Genomic DNA, 20484 nt, shown 5'->3' on the forward strand with positions numbered 1-20484 from the left:
TTCCGCCCTCGCCTTCGCCCGCGCCGCTTTCTCTTTCCTTGAACAGAGGCGGCAAGGGGACCTATCCAGGTTGGCTTCCACGCATACCATTGCATGGCACGCGTTGTGACACGTGGTGTAGAAAGTCAATGCCGTCTCTCATGCTCCGTTCTTCTGCAAAGACCTCCTCTCCTCGGACGCTGCGGCACCGGCGTTCCTCTGGCGCGAGATTTATATAACCCAACTTCCCTTTGCCCTATCACGCATGGCATTAGGCTACGCAAGTATTCTCATATATCCATACATCAACTCCATAGAGGCACAGACGCCCACTCCTACAAATCCATCGATACACGGCCACCGTCGTATACATTCGAGTGGGCCCAGACGGCGTCACGGATGGGTTTCCCTCTTGGCCGTTCTCTTCCCTCTACTGAGTTCCTCTGCTGCATCACTCCAAAAGAACCACAATACACACACGTGCACCCTACAGGCTGCTCGACCACAGTTTTCCCGCACCCAGCAAGGGAGAGGGGCACCTGGATGCCACCGCCGTCGTTATGAACTTCGAGGATCCGTTTGCGAATGACCTCAGTCGGCTTCGCAGCACCGCAGGTGGGCTAGGGCGGCCCTCTCCGTCATCCCCGCTATCGGTCTCCGGCGGACTCGCTGAGGGCTCGAGAGGAAGCCCCAGTGCGGCTTCACCTGTGTTCTCGCCCGGTATGAGCGCCGACAGCTCTGTAGGACTCGGTACGACGTCCCTCAAATCGGCGTTTGTCTCTAGCGGGGCGACGTCAGTGTGGGGACCCTCTCCGACTTCCGCCCCCGTAGCCGGGCGACGAGCTCGTGTAGAGCCCAACGCCACCGGGGCTTCTCTAGGGCCTCCTGCGGCGGGCGGAACCTCCGCCAGCTCCGCCATTCAAGCTTCTTCTCCCGGCAGCGCCGAAGCACCGGCTGTCTCGGCGTTATCATGGCTGGAGGAGATGGAGTCGTCACCGCCACCAGCGGGATCTGCAACAGTCACGCCAAGCCCATTCAGTGCACCACCACCACCCCGACCAGCAGGGCAGGCTCTTTCCTCGTCCTCATCCATTCCGCCCTTCCTCATGCCTGACGTGGCCCAGGAGCAGTTGCCATCCTTTCTGGATTTTGCCTCTACCGGTGCTTCCTCTGCCGGCGGTCCGGCGCATTCGCTGCCGCCGAGGGGCGCGCCTGCTGCAGCGGCGGGATTGCCCACTAACACGGGTGGTGCTGCCGCCGATGCCACCGACGGGGAGGGGCGCAAGCAGAAAGAGATCCGCGATCTCTACGCTACCCTCGATGCCCTGGACGTGGAGCAGGAGCGACTGGAGGAGCGTGTTGGCGACCGCCAAGTGAGGGAGGACACGGAGCTGTTGGCGCTAGAGACGAGTGTGCTGGTGAAGACGACCGAGCTCGAGGCGAAAGAGCAGGAGTTGGCGTCGAAGCGCTCAGAGCTGCAGCGGTACACGGCGGAGCGGCTCGAAGCCCTCGCGAGTCGGTATGCGAAGGAAATGGAGGTGCAGGTCGCGGAGGTGCGGAGCCTCGACGGGGCGCGTTTGGAAAAGCAGTTGCAACACGTGTGTGACATGAGGTTGGCCACCGAGCAGACGGTGCGCGAATTGCGAGAGCAGGCGGCGCTCGTGCTCCAGACGCAGCCTTACAGTGAAGCTGGTGTGTGTCTTGCCCTTTTCACTACCACCTCCAACGTTGCAGCGCCGCCGGCAGGGGACACAGACTCGTCCAGCTCTACATCTGGGGCTGCTGTCGGCGCTGCCGACGCCCCATCAGCTGAGCACTCCTCTACACAACTAGGGAACGCCTTGGAGCGGGCAGTGATGGTGCTGCGCGGCTACTGCGACAAGCGCCTGCACCACACGCGCGACAACCTTGTCGACTACGTGCACACCAGCACGCTTGATGCGGCACACTCGGTCCGGCGAGGGCGAGAGCAAGCGTGGATGCAGGATGCAGTGCAGCACAAGGAAGTCTTCAGCCGCTACATGGTGGACATGATGGAGCGGTACATGGCCTTTTACAAGGAGCGGGCGGCCCTCAAGCAGGACAACATTGCTGCGCTGCAGGCGGATGTGCATCGGATGGCTGCGCAGCTGCGCAGCCACGCCGCAGAGCGGCTGGAACAGCTGCTGAGAGATGTGACGGCCAGGATCACGCTCTCCACGCAGCGACACACGCAGTCATCCGAGGAGGCGCGCGCGCTTCTGCAGAAAAAGGCGAACACCATTGTGGAGGGCGACATGGCGATGGCTGACGCGCAGCGCCGGGAGCTGGAGGGTCGCCTGCTTACGGAGGCCAACGCACGCCGTCAGCGTCACCGCGCCGAGGAGGAATCGGTGACGGAGCAGCTGCTCCGATTACGCCGCTCCGGCGAGGCGGCCAACCGAAACGGCTTTCAGGCACTCCGTGATGCCGCCAGCGCGACCAGCAGCCAGCATGCACAGCCCCTCCGGGAGGAGGTTCTGGCCTTGAAGACGCGCTTGATGGAGCGTCTACGCGACGGTGCGTCAGGAGTGGCCGCCGCGTGTAGTGTAGCTCGCATGCATGCCGAAGAACTCACGCACGTTTTACGCAGCACCATGGCGCAGGAGGCCGCGCGCCAGCAGGCTGCGTCCCTCCTGCGGCAGCAGTGCGACGAGCTGCGGCGTGGTTTGACGGCGTCTCTATGCACGGAGGCTGTGGAGCGACTGCAGCAGACGCGCTGCGCCCAGCACGCACACCAGGCCCGCATCGACGCCTTGGCGAAGTCGTGGGAGGCGGCACGCCGTCAGAACCTCGCGGCGGCGTGCTCGCTAATTCTTCCCTTGTCCGGCAGTACTCCTGGCATCGCGGACGCCCAGTATGTGTCGGAAACCTACGCCGCACCACAGGATGTCGTGTCCACTGCCTTGCTTGATGTCCTGCAGGACAAGGTACGTGCCCGCGATGACAAGCGACGCTCTCTGCTTGCATCGCGGCGGCAGTGCACCGCTGCGTCTCTCTCCAGACTAGAGGAGATACGGGACGCGCAGGCGGCGCTGCAGGACAGGTGTGCTGAGGTGTGGTCAGCGGCGCAGACGCAAGCGGCCCAGCAGCGTATCACTCAGGAGGTGGAGGTGGAGGTGGAGAAGGGGCTCATCACGGTGGCGGCTGAGCAGCGAGTGGTCGATCGGGACCGCCGTGTAATGGAGCGGAGGTCTCGCCGCACCGCAGAACTGACGTCCAGTCTGCGCCACGAGCCACCGCAGCATCTTGTGTGCAGCTTGTTTTCCCCGCTGCAAGAGGCGGTGACGGCCCATCTGACGCGCGCACACCCGCTGGGAACCGTTGACATCAACGTCACTCCCAAGGTGTCGAGCAGCAACAACACCTTCACTGCCGTGCATGCCTCTAACAACGCAGCCACGACGATCAAAAAGAACTCCGCGGAAGTGTCTTCGTCGTCCTCGTCGTCTTCTCCGGCGTCAGTGGTGTTTCAAGTGAAACGCGGAGAGGGGGCGCCGGTGACACCCCAGAAGATGTGTCGTACCCCCAACACTGCTGAGCCCAGTTATGCCACAGACACGCAGCCGTGGTCCTCTGCACTGCTGAGAGCAGAGCAGCGACTTCCGCATGCCGGCACTGGAGAGAGTATGGACGTGTCGCCTGCCGCCCAAGGGCCACAGCAGGGACGCCCACAGTCTGACAGTGCGCCTACGGGGCATCACGGCAGGCGTAATGAGGCTGCCGCGAAAGTGTTGACCTCCTCGCAAGGAGCGCACCAGGCGGACACGACAAGGGTGTATCGTCGCTCCGCGGACATGACCGTCGAAGCTGAGGGAGATGCTTACTCCCGTGACGTGGATCCTCGCAACTCCGGATCGCCGAGAGACGCTGCAGACGAGAAGCAGGGCGGTGGGTCATGGTCTCGCGATGCGTCGCTTCCGCCTGTGTCGAGTACGTGGGCAGCGGACTCGGACACAACCTCGCCCGCTGGCGCCTGTGCGACGATGGCATCACCGACTGTGCTTCCAGCACAGCGGCAGCAGTCTCTGGAGGCCCTTCACAGTGTACATGAACCGACCGTCTCACAGCCGACATGGTCCACGCTGGAGGAGTACCGAAGCAGCAGCACTGACTTTCCCAACCGGGCCGCCGCAGCAGGTACGTCCGCCGCCGTCAACTTTACAGCGACCGGGAGCCTGGACGACTGGAGCGACTTCCTTGCCTTGCTCTCCTGCACCGACTCCCCGGCCTCTTCTTTCACCTCTTAGGGCACGACAAGTGGCCGCGACACGCACATCCACACAGCCACTAAAAGTCAGCCGTTTGTAAGGCGGCAGCATGCCTGCCTGCCCGCCTGTGTGTGTGTATGCTATATCAACTGCGCATCTTCTTCGTTCACTGCAAATAGAGGACGCGCCGAACCAAGTGAAGTGACGGCCGTGAGGCTGCAGCTCTCCTCGAGAGCAGCTGACCCTTTTGTAAAGCGGCCGTTGCGGTTGGTCGCCAAACACACTGTGTGCGCTCACTCTCCCTTCCTCCACCCCCACCCCGTCGCCCCGTCACGGTCGAATGCGCGTGGACTTGGGCGGGGTCGACCTGTGATGGTCTACACGCCATCATCCCTCTCTTTTCTGGCCTCCTCTCTCACGTGCACACGCGCACGTGTATACACACAAACATGTACGGCTCAAGGGCTCACCACAGTTTGTGCGAGTACTCGAGGGCGAGCGATAGCGAAGGGGAAAACACAAACTCGATCTCTCGCGTCCTTTTCTTTCGCGTTCTCCGCGTTTTCGCGGGCTCCTTCGTCTTCCCCCAAGAGGAACAGCAACAGGGAGAGCGTGACGGAGGTGCACACACAGCCCTGCGGGCGTGCGCTTCTTTTGGACACCAGGAGTGTTGCCTATACCACCCTCTGTGTGTTCAGGTGCCCTCTAGCACTCCCCCATCCTTCTCCTTGCTACAGGCCCATCTACTGTTGGGCAGGGAGAACATTCCACGCGGGCAACAAGCGGTTTCTCTCACACACACACAAACACAACCATTCCCCCCCCTCCCTACGCACAAGATGCAGACGCCAGCGGCCGCTAATACGAGCGCCAGCCCGGCCCCCGTCCTGAACAACAAGCCAACTGGACGAAGTATTTCGTACGAGGAAATCTACAAAGCTGCCAAGTGCAGCGTGCTAGCGGACTTCTATCGCGAGAAGCGCTATCTTGATCTGCGCCGCCGCATCGCAGAGAGGGGCGAGGACGTGCAGCTGATTCCCGTAGCCTCTGGCGATGACGCGACCTCGCGGGCACTGGTGCGGGCGAGCACCTCCCGGCTGCTGAAGGAGCACGGCAGCGCTTCATGGAGTGTTTCCTTCTACCAGTCCGGCGTATACGGACTGACAGGCATCAGCTCGATTTCCACGGCGATCGCGCTCTACCTCGGGATTTACCGGAATCGGCTTGTCCTACCCGTTGTTCCCATGGGAGTTGCGGCGACGTGGCGCCTGTGGGGCGTGCTCGAGGATGTCTGGAACGAGCAACGGTACATCGACAACGCAGCGAAGATGCGGGAGGAGCGGCAAGGCAACCCGCTGAACGCCGTCGTGAAGCGACGTCGAAAGCTGGACACGACTGCAAAGGAAGGGTCACCCGCCACAGAATTGATGGAGTAGCAAAGCAACAGCCGGGGCAGGGGGACTGCTGGGGAGAGGCGTTTGTGGACTTGTGTGGTGCTCTTCTTACTGTCTCACATCCATTCAGAATATGTGCGCCGCTGCGCGTGGGCCCTTCCTGTCGGTCATTACCTGCACGCCTTCAGGCCACAAGAGGGGCGCGCTTTGCCATCTGGGCTTCCCTGGGGCCCGAGCAAGAGTGCATGCTATTCACTTACATACACATACACACACATATATAATGGATAGATATAGAAGCGGGTCGCCATGTGCACCGTTTGATTATCCATTCGCTGCCTCCTCATTTTTTGTTTTTCGTGTGTGGGGTTGTGGCAGCAAGGCTGTACCTGAACATGTCACGTGTTCATTCCGCCACCACCATCACCGAGACGGAACGTCTGCAGCGGCGTGTTATGGCTTCGGCATCCCGTCTCCCTCTGTCGGGTGACCTAGGCGTAGATTAGGGGTGCTTATGTGCGTCCCACGCACTTTGTCGATCATTCTCTCTCTTCTTTTCTCTTCTCTCCGTGCGTGCATACATGTGTGTGTGTGCGCGGGCTCGTGTGCATGTGCGCGTGCACGCGTGTGTGTGTGTGTGGCTCCATGCACGCAATGTGGGTGAGTGGTGGTGGTTAGGTGAGGCTAGGGTTGTTTTCTGAGGAAGTAGGTTGCAGGACGCGCTTTACGCTGCTCGCAGGGCGTCCTCCTCCTCGTCGTCGTTTCTCTTCTGTTGTTGTTGTTTTTACTTTCGTAGTTTCGTTCCGTGGACCGCCCAGCTGCACAGAGCAGTCGCGCTTCGGTACAAGGAGGGAAGCAGCTCTCGAGGGGACCCACCTGCCCGCACTTTCATCCACCACACATTTGCGTACGTAGCCGCACACACACACACACACACAGATACTGACATAATGGAGAAGGTTGTTCTTACTACGTACCGCAAGCTGTACAAGATGTGCCGCCGCGTCGACGCCAGCGTGGCGATGCGGACGCAGCTCATGTGCTGCCCATTACAGGTGTACGACCATCGGATGATGGAATGGCAGCCGTTCAACATTAGCGAGATGAAGTGGGCCGAGTCACGCACCTTCCTGGATGCGTTGATTCGGCGGCTGAACAACGGGAGTCCGCAATACATTCCACCGCTGCCGCAGGAGACGACGCGGGCGGTGGAGGCGTACAAGGAGCAGTGTGCGTTCATGTTTACCATGGGGGCGAAAGGAAACGCCGATGGCGCCGCCGCCAGCGGGGAAGGTGTACCCGCCGCCACCTCAGCAGCAGAAGACGCCGCTGGTGCTGAGGGCGCTGCTGCGTCTGGCTCTTCCACCGCATCGTTGGGAGGCGCGCGTGGCACCACCGTGCCATTATGCGTGCTACCCTACAGTACTCTGACCGTGGCGCTCCGGCAAATCTATGAGGCCACGCCGTTCTCTATGAGCAACATCACCAATGCCTTTGCAGCGGTGAAGGAACTGCAGTACGTGTGCGACCTGGATAACGCTGGAAAGACGAAGCTGGTAACGATGACCGTTGGGCCGTCCTCTGCGGAGACTGCTGAGGTGGCGCAGCTGCAGCGAGCACTGGAGGTGATGCCGCTGCACAACTCTCTCATTCACGGCCTCAGCTCAGATCAGCGAGTCTCGCTAGACCGCCAGACGCGCCACGCGAGGAAGTGTTCCTCCGCGTCGCGCGACAAAGACGGCCCACCGGTGACGATCGCGGCTGCAGCGGCGGCCGCAACCTCAAAGGCAGGAATGTCTCCTGAAGCGCTCACGTCTGCAGAAAACTCTTTCGACAGCGCTCCTGACGTGGAGGGGGAAGCCGATCTCATGGGCGAGGGCGAGGTAGGCGGCGTAGCGGAGGGGAGCGAAAGAGCCGAGCGCAGAAGCCCGCCCGAGGAGAGCGGGGCACCGTCCGGCGAGGAGCTGAGTGACATCCTCCCTGCTCAGGCGGAGATGGCTAAGGAGCCCAAGGAGGTGCAGCTGCTGCTCTCTCACCCCACCGCACGCGGCTTCTTCCGGCGTACGGTGTTGCTCATGGTGCGCCACGTCACGCACGAGTCCGCAGCGCTTGTGCTCAACAAGCCGCTTCGCAACGAGGAAGGGCTGGAGATGTCCATCGAGGCGACGGTTCGGCTGGGCCGCGTGCATCCAATCTTCCGCCGACACCTGGCGCAGCACACACTGATGATTGGTGGCCCGGTCATGTCAGGCAGCTCTTTCGACGACAGCATCTTCCTTCTCCACCGAGTGCCTGGGGTCCCGCACGCCCTGCCGCTCGGGTCAAACCTGTGGTTGGACGGCGACCTCGACGTCCTCATGGCGAAGCTGGACGCGGAGGAGGCTTCGGCGGAGGAGGACATTGTCGTCTTGTGCGGCTTTGCGGGGTGGGGCTTCGACCAGCTCAAGGGTGAGCTGGGCCATGGCTACTGGGTGGTTGCCAGCGGCCCTAGCGCTGACGCGTCGGTGGGTGCGTTTGTGATGTCCCTCGCCCGCACGACGAGGGGCCAGTCCCCGCGGCAGCAGAGGCAGCAGGCGGCCAACACCGGCGCTGCCGCAGCGTCGTCTTCGGCGAATGAGAAAGAGCCTGCGGAAGTCGCCGGTGCGGCATCGGCCGGCCCCGAGAGTGGCTCTGCTGAGCAGGAGAAAGCAGCGGTGTCCGCGTTCGCGGGCGCAGTGAAGGTGGAGGAGAGCATCCGTGCCGTGGCGCAGCACGCGGCCGACGCAGCTGCGTCGCCGGCGATTACGTTCCTCAAGCGCCGCCGTCGTCGTGCCGCCGACTTTGGCAAGGCGCAGAGTGGGCACATTGAGACTCTCTCGTGGGTCCGTGCGTACGCGTCGGTGGGGCAGCCGTATGCAGACATGGCCATCAACCAAAAGGCGTTTGCAGAGGAGGACGACTTCCAGGAGTGAGCGCACACTGACTCGGGGTGGGCTGGGACGGCAGAGGGACTGTGAAAAGGGAGTGGAGGGAGGGGGTGGGGGAGGGGTCATTTTCCAGGCCTGTCCAGGCGCGTGTGCGCACAGCTGTATGTGTGTCGATGGGGCACTGCCGCCGTTCCCTTTCTCGCGCCCCTCCTCTCTCTTTTTTCCCGGTGCCTTGGGCTGCTGCTGCCCCCTCCCCTCCCCCTTTTTTCCCGCACCTCCGTCAGTCGCTTCCACACGGCTCGCTGCTTTCTACTCCACGGCTCCCCTCCCACCGCCCTTCTGTGATTTGCGGCCCACAGACTGCGTTGACGTGTGCGCGGTTATGCGTCTCTGCGGGGTGCCGATGCCGTGCCGGAGCGAAGCGCGGGGAAGGAGGGGAGACGTGTTCTCCACCTTTGCAGCTCCCCCTCTCGCTCATCCGGCCAACGACTTCACCGACACACGCATGGACGCATACACGGGGACGTGCGCCTGTGCGCAGACGACGGCGTTTAACGGCGGTATTGTGTAGTTGATTCTAATGCCGAGTTTCCCTCCGAGCTAATCGGCATGAACTAGAGTGTGCGCATCCATACACCATGCGCCGAGTTGCACGCGCACATCCCGTGTAGGACAGTTAAGGCGGGCCTGTGGAGGTGAGGGACGACGTGTCGAGAGGGATGATTATGCGGCGGCTTTGATGAATACGCTTGCTTGCTCTGTCATCACACTCAGAGGCACACACACACACACACACACACACATACGTGAAACGGATCACGTGATGTACAGAGATATGCTGCATCACTTGACGCGTTGCCCCGTGGAGTCTTTTCATGCGTACGTGAGCATAGGAAGAGCAGGGTACCAACCCAGAAACGTGTGCGATCCATCCACGATCGCGACTTCCCTTTCCCCATTTGCGGCGTACGCTGGCCCACCACCACCACCACCTAGAGCACGTATGCCGCCACTGCTCCTCTGGTGATGGCGTCTTCCTCTTATGTGCGTGTCCACCGTCCATCCTTTTCTTTCCATCGCCTCGCACTCCCTCCCCCACCCCATACGAACCCACTTACCCACGTACAAACTCCCCCCTCTCCTCCTCCCCTCCCCATCACACAAAAAATCGAAAGAGAGAAACAATGGGCGTCGATCTGACTGGCATCTCCAAGAAGAGTCGTGTGATTCGCCATCACACGTACTCGACGAACCCCTACATCAAGCTACTGATCAAGCTGTACAAGTTCCTTGCGAAGCGCACGAGCTCTGGCTTCAACAAGGTCGTGTACCAGCGCCTGATCAAGAGCCGCAGCAACCGTGCCCCGATCTCGCTGAGCCGCATCGCTGTCGTCATGAAGCGCAAGGCTGTCTTCACCGCGAAGAACAGGACGGCCCCGATCGCCGTCGTGGTCGGTGACGTTCTGGATGATGTGCGCATGGCCCGCATCCCCGCGATGCGCGTCTGCGCCCTGCGCTTCTCCAAGAGCGCGCGCCAGAGCATCGTCGCCGCCGGCGGTGAGTGCCTGACCTTCGACCAGCTCGCCATGATTGCTCCGACTGGCAAGAACACGTACCTGCTGCGTGGTCGCAAGTCTGGCCGCGAGTCGGTGCGCCACTTCGGCGCCTCTGGCGTGCCCGGCAGCCACTCGAAGCCTTACGCGACCAACCGGGGCAAGGAGACGAAGCGCGGCCGCCGCACGGGTCGCTCGTACAAGCGCAAGGCCTTCCGCCACGTCTAAGCAAGATGGCGGTGATTCGAGATTGTGGGCGTGGCTGTGCGACGGCGTGCGCGCCAGCCTCCACGCGCTCGCGTCCCTTCCGTGGGAGGTGCGTGCCGCTCTCCGTGATGTCTTTCCCCTGTGACGTTTCTCTTCTCTTTTCACTTTTGTTTTGTTTTGTTTTTCGCCCCTTCGTTCACGCATCGGCCCAACAAAAAATTCCGAAAAACGAAACGGTTCAGGAGAGGACACCGCATCTCCTCCGCCCACCCCCTCCCGCTCTCCCTCTCTCGCTACCCGCTCTCTGCAGCGGCTACGCGACCGCCTCCCACCCCCTCGTTGTCCTCCTCCTTCTCCTTCCGTGTGTGCGTGTGTGGATACACGGATGATGGTAGAGGATGTAGGGTACACGGCGAGGTGATCTGGCGTGGGTGAGCTGGGCAAGGAGGAGCGGGGAAAGGCCTGTGTGCGTCTGCGCGTGCATGTGGGTGTACGGTGTGGGTGCTGTGTTGTGCATGGAGAAGAGCGGGGTACGGGGGCAGCGAGGGGCAGGCACTCTCCATCGTCCCTCGCCTTCTGAGGACCCTCGTGTGTTCTTCCCACTCCTCCTCCGCCTCCTGTGTGAGGGAGACGGAGGGGGAAGAATAGGGATGAGGAGGAGCGGGGGAGGGTGAAAGGCGGGACGATGATGGTGGATATCGTGGGAGAGAGCGTGAGAGAGGGGGGAGGGAGGATGGTGAGGGTGAGGGCGCAAGAGGGACGACTGGCCCGCGGACACACATGCGCATGCGTGTGTGCGGCGTCCGCTCCTCTTCCTTCCCCCATCCCGCTCTGCCTCTGTGCCCCGTCGCCCCCTTCTGTTTCCTCCGCACGGGCCTGCATTTCACTTCGACGCCCCCAGACATCGACATCAGCACCCGACGCACACGGGTGCGCAGCTGTGCAACCTTCTTTGTTCTCTCAGCCGCTAATATCAAAGTGCGTGTTCTTTGAATCCGTCTCCGCTGCTAATACGACTGCTACTACCTCGCTCCTCTCCCCACCGCTACGTCCTCTTGTTCTCTTTTCCCTCTGCTGGGTGCACGTCTACTCTTGCCACACGCGCACATCAAACGAATACCAAAACGCTCCGACTTACTCACATGCACGTCTTTCACATGGGCAGATTTCGTTATCTGCGCACCCGCACGCTCTCCCGTCTTTCTTCTCTTTCGGAAAAAAAAAACGACCAAACTGCTACCACAATGGCTGAGGAAACCGTCCGTGTTGAAGTCCCTGCGGTAGAGGAGAACGTCGTGGTTGATGTCGCCCCGGAAAGCCTGGAGGATGCCGTCCGCATTGTGATCCAGAAGGCGCTTGAGGCCAACGGCCTCGTCCGCGGCCTCTCTGAGGTGGCCCGCACGCTGGACTGCAAGACGGCGCACATGTGCATTCTGGCTGATGACTGCGAGGATGAGGAGTACAAGAAGCTCGTCACCGCGCTCGCCAAGCAGGGCAACATTGATCTGATCAACGTTGAGGAGCGCGAGAAGCTCGCCCAGTGGGCCGGCCTCGTGCGCCGCGATGTGGCCGGTGAGGTGACGAAGACTCTCAAGTGCTCCTCTGTCGCCATTCGTGACTTCGGTGAGCGCACTAAGGCTCTGGACTACCTGCTGTCTCAGTTGCACTAAAAAGCAGCTTCCCCGCTCTTCGCCCCCCCCCCCCCCCCCTCCCATCCGCTCTCTCTGACCGAGTGAGCAACGTTTCGGCTGCGCGTGTGCGAGCGAGCATGCGCGCACGCATGCCGAAGAGGCGGGGAGGGGGGCGGCGTGGCGCGGCGCAGGGCAAAGTTCCGAGGGGACGGGCATCATCTTTTCGTTAAGCGCTCTTTTTCTAAAGAAACGAAAGACGTGCGAGGAGATGCACAGACAGTGGCTTGCAAGGAACGTGCCAGGCACACACGCATGCATGCTGCGCATGCAGAAGAAGGGGCTCGTGTATCCGTGCGTGTTTTGTTTTTTTTTCTCGTGTATGCCTGCGCACGCTTTTCGCGAGCTACTCGTCACGGTATGCAGTGTGTATGTGTGTGTGTGTGCGCATGTATGCGCGCGGCGGGGAGCAGATTTCTCCTACGCTTCACCTACTCCTTCATCCTCTTGTCTCCTCGCGCTGCCCGCTCTCGCTCTCTCCTACTCTTCTCTGTGCTCTCTCGTGCTCGGACACACACACACACACACACACACACATGTGCGCATGCGTGCGCGCGTGTGCAGGCTCGGTGGCGAGCGAAAGCGAGAGATGATGATGAGTGTGTGTGTGTGTTGGGGGGGCAGATGGCAGATGGCAGAGCGAGGAGACGAGGAAGAGGGCAGCACTGCTGCACATCTACGAAATCGCTAACTTCATTTGCTCTTTTCGGTAAAATGTTTCGATTTTTTCGTTTTTCGATGACCCACACAACCAAACCAAAGAGCTGCCGCAGCACCGCAAGTGCGCATGCGTGTGCGTGTGCGAGTGAGAGGGGAGGGGGGGAGCAACATCAGAAAAAGTGAGGCCAGTGACACGGCGGCAGGGATGAATGGGTGGATGGATAGGGGGAGGGGGGAGATGGAGGAGGGTGTGCGTGGGCTCGGGCCGATACGCACACAGCACTCCTTGTCCCCCCGCATCCCTTCCCTTCCCCCATGTTCGCCCTTGAACACGCTACACGCAGACCGACACAGGGGCATGTGTTACCGCCACGCACGTGGCACACGACATGTTGCGTGTTTCTGTGGGTGTTGACTGCTGCTTCTGCGGGGGGTGGGTGGGTTGGGTGGGGGCAACGCCACCGCTTCTCCTCCTACCCCCTCCCTCGCGCGTCGGAGAAACGCTCGTCATTTTTTCCTCCCCGCCTGTTCTCTCCATGGCACGCTAACGTGGGCGTGCGTCTGTATGACACGCATAGCTCTTTACCGTCCGTGCGCTCCCTCCATCTCCCTTGGACATGCCTTCCCTGCACTCACTCTTCTCACCATCTCGTGTTGCCTGTCTCCCCCCTTGCTTGTGACGGCCCTGGTTCGAGTATCAACGCCAAATGTCGAAGCCGCGTTTGTCTGCCTGTCTCGGGTGCGGATCTTCTCCGTTGCGCAGGCCCAAAGGCTTCCACTGCACATCGTACACCTAGCCAGCATTTTCGCGAACGCGTAGGAGGCAGGGGAACCTTGCACGATTACCACATACACGCGCGTGAGTGACGTGACGTGAGGCGGCTCCTCTCGTGTTCTCCACGACCTCTCTCTCCCGCTCCCTCCCCTCCCCCTCGCGCGCTCCCGTGTCTGTGGCTGTGCCTCCCCCCTCCCCGCTTCTGCCCTGTGTGCGTGCGCTTGCCGGTACACACACACACACACACACACGCACACACGCGTTGGGTCTGCGCACGTCTGCTCGATTTCTTATCTGTTTCGCCCGTTGGCTCCCTTTTCATTGCTTGGCTTGCTTTTTTTCCTGTTTGGTGTTTCTGGTGTTCTCGTGCGAACCAGCGGGCGGGTGAGGCAGAGCAGCAAGACCGGCAACGATTTCGGTTTCTACTTCACCGCCCATTCTCCTCCCCTCCTCCTCGTCCAACGCACACACAGACACACACACACACTCATCTCTGCCGCCCTACCTCCTCCATACCCGCAGCACGCGGTGTGTGGGCTTAGTGCGCGTACGTACGTGTGTGTGTGTGCACAGACACGCACAAATATATATATATATATATACATGTATTCGCGCATGGAGGCGGTTATTTTAGGCACCCCGAAAAGCAGAAAATAAGAGAAAGGACAGAGGCCCACCACGCACAGACCCTCCTCCCCTCCCCCTCCACACACACACACACACACACACACACGCACCACAGCATATTCCAACGGCGCAGGCACCGGAAGCGCGACATAACTTTTTTTATATTATTTTATTTGAGTCGATTGCTGCTGTACGTTTGTGTGCGTTTTTTTTTTACCATCATCATTATTATTTACCCCGTGTAGTGTCCGTGGTGTGTCTCTCCCCCCTTTGCATGCGCGCGTGTGAGCGTGTGTGTGCGTGTGTGTGAGCGAGCGTGTGTGCGTGTGTGAGCGTGTTCGGCAGAGAGCCTTCGGTACCGTGTTTTGAATCATATCTTTATGTTTTCTCTTCCCCCCACCCCTTCCGTTTTATATCTCCCGCTTGCTTGCCGTTCCTCGTTTTGCTTTGTTGCTGGTCCCTTTCTCGCTCGCTGAGTGTGCGCGTATTGCGCGTACGTGCCCTATCCCTTCTGCCCTCCTCCCACCCTCTTCCCCTCCCGTGGTCAGTTGTTGCCTCTCTGTCCTTCGTTGCCTTCCTTGGTTCCTCCCTCCCTCAACACACGCCCACGCACATATACTCGCCAACGGAAGGGAGGTCGCGAGTGTGTGTGTGTGCTTGACACGCGTGAACGCGGCGCACAGATACCCATAGAAACCAAGAGAGAAACAGGCGTACAATGTACAGCCTCGAACGAAGACGGCAGGCACCAGACTCGGACAGCGACGTCACCTCCACGGCGGCGGAGTACAGCTCGAGCAGTGCCCCACCCACGGGCTCATCGGTTCACGCTGGCGAAACGCAGCAGGTGCCAGGTCTGCGCCTCATAGACGGCAAGAGCGGAGGCGGATGGCCGCTCGGCCCCTCTTACCCCTACCTCCCCTCGCAAGAGGAGCAGGGGCGCGCAAAGGCGAATATGAGCCAGATGTTGACAGGTGAGCAGCGGAGCGGTTCAGCGGGGCTGCCGAGTAGCAGGGATCAGCGCCACCCAAACACCGCCGCTGTCGGTGAGGCAGGCAACGATGGGACATCATTGGGCGAAGTTGCCCCGTCCTTGATGTACATCAGCCCTTCACAGGACATGCTGGAAGACGACGACAACACTTTTGTGGACTATGGCAGCACTACTGCGGCGTCGAACGCGAACGCTGGTGGGCCATCGCCAGGGGCCGCCGCCGCCGCTGCTGTGTCGGCATCGCTCACGAAGAAGACGACATCCAAACCTCGCCCGGCGATCGTCGGGCAGGTGGGGTCACCGACGCCGTATGCATCCCCTGCAGCCGGTGCATCACCCTCCGGCACTGCAGCGCATGCCAACGGGAGAGGCGCAGCATCCAACAGCGCAGGCGGTGACCGAATGCGAGGCGGCCTCTCTTTCTCCCCGCCGTTGGGGCTGGTGCCGGGCGGAGCGGCAGCAGCCACTTCGTCCTCTCCCATGCACGCGAGCACTGCGGCTGGCGGCGTTCCAGGCAGCAGTCCCCCGCCGCCGCCTCTGCCTACGCCACCGCAGCGTTCTTCTGTGAACCCTAGTGCGTATACGAACAGCGGCATGGGTGCCTCGCGCCGGGGCAACGGGGCAGGTGCCAACACTAGCATAGGCGGCGGCAACGCAGACGTGCTAGGCGGCGGCGCAGCCCCGCAATACTCGCGCGTGAACTCCAACGAGGCCGTCCCTGGAGTGGTCTACCGGGCAGCGGTGCCGAGCAGCATCCGGGCGATGGCCGTGGACCCGGTCGAACCAGTAGTGTGGACCGCCGTCGGCGACGATCCGCTCGCGGCGTTGCATCTCAGCGGACGCGAGCTGACGCACTCGAAGTCCGTGAAAGACATTGATCAGGTGCACTGCATGGCGGTGGTGCGGATCGCTGAGGAGCAGGCGACCACCTTTAAGTCCGCCTCGACGTCACCTCGCACGGGGGGCACGACGCCGAAGGGCGCAAAGGCGGGGAAGCGGAAGAAAGGCGGTCGCAGCAGCTCTGGCGTCCGCAAGTCTGGGAAGCAGCGCGCTGGCAGTAACGGCGTCTTTCTGGGTCGCGGTTTCGCCAGTGGCCTTGGTGGCGAGGATGGCATGGGAAATCGCGGGAACAGCGACGATGATGACGGCTACGGCGACGACGCGATGGGTAGCGGCAGCCCGGTGAGCCACGACAAGCAAGGGGTGCGCTTCTCCAACTACTTGTGGTGCGGCCTGAGCCGCGGCCACGTGGCGGTGGTGAACATGTCGAACTTGGAGTACCAACTCATCCACAACGCGCACAGCCAGACGGTCAACAAGATCTGGTACTGGGAGGCATGCAACAAGGTTTGGACGGCTGGGCGAGAGAAGGGCGTGCACGTCTGGGATCCGCAGCGGCGGGCGGTGCTGAAGCGGCGCAACATCGCCGCCATTCTGACCGACGCGACGTACGCTGAGTCGACGGGCAAGGTGTTCGCGGTGGCCGGTGACGCCTGCGTGCGTGTGTTTGAGCCGAGCGGAGAGAACGTGAACGTCCCCAAAGGGCAGGAGAACCGCATCCGCATGAAGCTGGACGCCTCGGTCATCGAGTACCACCGCAACTCCGGCTTCGTGTGGGTGGGCCTCGCCCGCGGCAGCGCCCTCATGAACACGAGTACCCTCGATGTGGAGCGCACGCTCCCGTACACCTTCAGCGCCATCCTCTTTAAAGGCAACAACGCTATCATTGCTGGCCAGGAGTCGCCAAGCGGGGAGGGGCGACTGATGGTGCTGGACGTGACGAACCCGAGAGAGCCCTCCGTGTTGGCGTACAGCAAGTTCGCCGGTGCCCTCCCCCTCGGCCTTCACATTGTCCCACGCACCCGCTTCGCGGTGGTGGCGCAGGACGACCAGAAGAAGGGCTGCATGATGGCCGTGTTCGTGTACGACGGCACAATCGCGTTGACGCACGCGACCGCGTCTGGCGGCGCACCCCCGCAGCGGACCGAGTGGGTGCCTCGGGGGGCAGCGATGGCGACGACTGTCGGCACCGCCTCACCCCCTGCGCAGCCTGCTACACAGACATCAGATCAGACCGGTGGTAACAGTGCCATAACAGCTACCGCGATACCACCGGCGGTGAGCAACGTTACGCACAGCGCAGTCACCGTTGCCACGGTAGACAGAGCCACGCTGCACCACCGAGGGGCTGTGGTGAAGGCGTCGCCGGACTACCGCACCGACCGCAAGTTGGCGGTGGAGGCGGATCGATCCTCGCTGGTGGAGGCGATCGCGCCGGATGCCCAGGACATCAAGAACGCTCTGAAGCATCTTGTCAAGACCACAGATGAGGTGCGGCAGTCTCTGGTTCAGCAACGCTCCGCCGAGGCAACTCTAGCGGACTTCAGCCGGGTGTTGCGCGGGCGGCAGCAGTGGCTCTTGGAGCAGGGCTCGCTCACAAACCTTCCCGTGCTTCCGAGTGCTGTGGCAGACCGCATCGATCGCGACTACGCAACCGCCGAAGGGAAGACGATTGCCACGTCCATCGAGCAGCTGCAGCAGCTGTACACCGCCGCACTGGCAAAGCATCAAGAGCTGGTGCACAGCAGAGAGTCCGGCGACGGTGGCCACGAGAGCGGGGCAGTGGCGCTGAGTCTTCCAGGGGCGTCGCCGCCATCGGCGGTGGTCACGTCGCCTCTCGTGCCCAGCAGCAGCGCGAAAGACCGGGGAGGCGACGCGGCGGCGCTGCGAGTAGCAGCCGGGAGCGGACACCACCAGCCTGGTGTGCATCTCGTGGAGGGGGACAGGTTGCCTGACGGCTACTCCCCTCGGCAGAGCGGCGTTTCCGCTTGTGGGTCAGGGGCAGGGGATGCCGCGGTTCCTCCATGGGCGCTGCAGCTCGCCTCCACATTGCAGCGGGAGCGGGCGCTGCGTGCGCAGCAGTTGAACGCGCTGCAGCTCCAGACGGAGCGTCTAGCCGAGCGCAACACAGCCCTCTCCGCCGCCTTTGTGCGTCTCCAAGCCCACGTAGCGGCACTGGGACAGCAAGCGCTCGCCTCGGCGATGGACGCCGAGTCTACGGGCAGCATGACGGCTGAGTCGGAGAAGTCACCACTGAGCTTTCCTCTACAGCGCCGCCAACCACTACAAGCGCACCAGCCCTCCCAGCCTTCACCGCAGCACAAGAGTGCTGCGGCTTTGTTCGCCAAGGTCAGCCACGGACAGTACCACAAACCGAAGTGTGTGCGCCGATCTACCGATGTTCTCGTGAAGGCGATGGACGAGGTGGTGCGCCTCGTGCAGAGTCGCCGCGGCCGCAGCGGCGACCACGACGCACTGGGGATCACCCTTGAAATGGCCCACTCGATGGCAGGCCTGGCCGGGGCCGGCAGCGTTGACGACCCGGACGGCAGTGCCGACACGGTTCCCGCTCACACGCGACCGCCGCGCATGCAGGATGTGTCCCTGTCACCGTCCTCTCCATCTATGGTGCTGCCGCTAGAGGCGCCTCTCTCGGCAGAGGAGGCGACGGTCACGCGAGGCGCGCAAAGCAACGCCGCCGCCGTCGATGACACGCTGCTTGACCATCCCCTCACCTCTCTGCCGGGCGTGTGCTCGATGGCGGAGGTGGAGCTGCGTAACTTGATGGAGCGCGATGCGGAGGTGGCTTCGCTTTGGGCGCGTCTGCAGAGCATCCGGTCACAGCCGCGTGATACAGGCGCCGGTCATCATGCCACGGAGCAGCACACAACACCTACTGGCCCCGCTGCCGACGTGACAGCTGATAACGTCAAGGTTGTGGAGGGTGGGCTGCTGCTACGCGCCCCCATCGCAGGCAGCACAACCGATTCGAGTGCGGGCGGATCAACGACTGCACTGCTCACGAGGCTCATGACGGCGCGCGTTCTGCAAGCTGTATGCTGGGCGGAGTGTGTGCAGACCGTTCTGCATGAGTTGACGCATGCGGCGGGAATGAATAACATCTTCATCGCCGGCTGCGTACACAACGCTCTCATGGCACCGCCCGCGACGACTGTTGGCAGGTGCGGCACCGGCGCTTCGTCTGGAGTGCAGGGGCAGGGCCCACTGGAGGTGCTTGGTTACGAGTCTACGCAGGAGCAGTCAATGGTGCTCGGGAAGGTCGGTCATATGAGCAAGTCGGCCACACTCGAGCTTTCTAATACGTCGCGTGTTCGTGAAGGGTTGCGGCAGCAAGAGTGCCGGAGCCAGGGCGAGGAAGGCACGAGCGGCGTCGCGGCCTTTGTTAACAGCGACTTCCGACTGCACCGTCTGCCAGGCGCGCTGCGCTGGTCACTGATGGCGCTGCGGCTGCTCTTCGCGTTTTTGTCAGACGCGGAGGCTCATCTGCTCGTTAGTGGTGACCACGGCGGCGGCGATAACCCCAAGGTGGATGCCAAGACGGCGCGTGCGGCAGGGAAGCATAAGGCAGGCGCCACCTCCAGCGGCGATGGCGCGGCCGCTACGCGGGCTCCGTCAGCGGTTAGTGTGGCCATGACGCACTGGGCGATGTTTCTGATGAACCTCCAAGCCGACCTGACAGCCGTGCACCACGCAGCACGACTTTACCACGCCTGGCGCTGGGGACCGTCCGCCCTCTCCGCCACCGCCGCCGCTACGACGCCATCGAACAGGGCTGGCGGCGCGGTACACAACCGTGCAGGCGCAGCGCGCGGTGGGGGAATCGGTGTGAGTGCGCCCAGCAAGACCACATCATATGCGCGCGAGTCGGCCTCCATCGCCGCCTCCACCGCCTCCACCGCCTCAGACTCTCTCGCCCAAATCGCGGTGTCCCTCAGCTCCAAAGGCAAACTGCTGCTGCTGTACATGCAATGGCGTTTCTCTGGCTTTGCCACCACGTCCACCGACCGCGCTGTTGCGTCGACAGGCGGTGCGAACGTGTTGTCAGGGTCGGCCAATGCAACCTCCTCATCGCTTCCATCCGCCGGGTTGCCAACACTCTTTACCTCTGAGGGGGACAACGACATAGCCGCCTCTGCAGCGGCCGTGACGCCGTGCAGCGCCGCCGACTGCTCTCGCTTGCTGTGCGACACTGTGGTGCAGACAAAGCAACTGCTGGACCGTGTGCGACTCCTCCTCGCGTACACCCACGCCATCCGCGCACGTGCCTTGATGGCGCTGGAGGAGAGCGGGGACGAGGCTGTGGCGCAGGTGATTGCGTCCTTCGCCTCGACAGCCGCCGCCGACTCGGACGCCCGTGTGCCGACGGAGCAGGAGAGGGCCTTCCTGCAGAGTTGAGAAAGGATGGGGGCAAATAACGGGGGGGGCGGTTGGAAGGAAAAGTATCGTCAGCGACGAGGGTGCTGAGGAGGAGGGCTCTCGCCGCGGATGTGTGTGTGTGTGCGTGTGTGTCTATGCGCCGTAATGACTGTGTGCGGCTCAGCTGTTTCTTTCCCTCTCTCCGTGATCGATGCCTGTGTGTGCGTGTGTGTGGGACTGTTGGATATCGTCGTC

The 20484-nt window shown here is 62.1% G+C and overlaps 6 protein-coding genes across 6 annotated transcripts; all 6 read left to right on the forward strand.

The window, feature by feature from the left end:
* Positions 1 to 539: 539 nt before the first annotated feature.
* Positions 540 to 4247, forward strand: LMXM_13_0530 (conserved hypothetical protein; the record flags this gene model as incomplete). Its single annotated transcript, XM_003873205.1, has 1 exon — positions 540 to 4247. The coding sequence occupies one exon, from the start codon at positions 540 to 542 to the stop codon at positions 4245 to 4247; it is 3708 nt and encodes a 1235-aa protein (XP_003873254.1).
* Positions 4248 to 5047: 800 nt separating this feature from the next.
* LMXM_13_0540 (conserved hypothetical protein) lies at positions 5048 to 5644 on the forward strand (the record flags this gene model as incomplete). Its single annotated transcript, XM_003873206.1, has 1 exon — positions 5048 to 5644. The coding sequence occupies one exon, from the start codon at positions 5048 to 5050 to the stop codon at positions 5642 to 5644; it is 597 nt and encodes a 198-aa protein (XP_003873255.1).
* A 908-nt stretch (positions 5645 to 6552) lies between these two features.
* Positions 6553 to 8553, forward strand: LMXM_13_0550 (conserved hypothetical protein; the record flags this gene model as incomplete). The annotated part of the gene is made up of 1 exon (XM_003873207.1): positions 6553 to 8553. The coding sequence occupies one exon, from the start codon at positions 6553 to 6555 to the stop codon at positions 8551 to 8553; it is 2001 nt and encodes a 666-aa protein (XP_003873256.1).
* A 1139-nt stretch (positions 8554 to 9692) lies between these two features.
* LMXM_13_0560 (putative 60S ribosomal protein L18) lies at positions 9693 to 10289 on the forward strand (the record flags this gene model as incomplete). Its single annotated transcript, XM_003873208.1, has 1 exon — positions 9693 to 10289. The coding sequence occupies one exon, from the start codon at positions 9693 to 9695 to the stop codon at positions 10287 to 10289; it is 597 nt and encodes a 198-aa protein (XP_003873257.1).
* A 1223-nt stretch (positions 10290 to 11512) lies between these two features.
* On the forward strand, positions 11513 to 11938 carry LMXM_13_0570 (putative 40S ribosomal protein S12; the record flags this gene model as incomplete). Its single annotated transcript, XM_003873209.1, has 1 exon — positions 11513 to 11938. One exon carries the CDS (start codon positions 11513 to 11515, stop codon positions 11936 to 11938), a length of 426 nt encoding a protein of 141 aa, XP_003873258.1.
* A 3668-nt stretch (positions 11939 to 15606) lies between these two features.
* LMXM_13_0580 (conserved hypothetical protein) lies at positions 15607 to 20268 on the forward strand (the record flags this gene model as incomplete). Its single annotated transcript, XM_003873210.1, has 1 exon — positions 15607 to 20268. One exon carries the CDS (start codon positions 15607 to 15609, stop codon positions 20266 to 20268), a length of 4662 nt encoding a protein of 1553 aa, XP_003873259.1.
* Positions 20269 to 20484: the final 216 nt, after the last annotated feature.

This window comes from Leishmania mexicana, chromosome 13 (assembly GCF_000234665.1).
Source record: "Leishmania mexicana MHOM/GT/2001/U1103 complete genome, chromosome 13".
NCBI lineage: Eukaryota > Euglenozoa > Kinetoplastea > Trypanosomatida > Trypanosomatidae > Leishmania > Leishmania mexicana.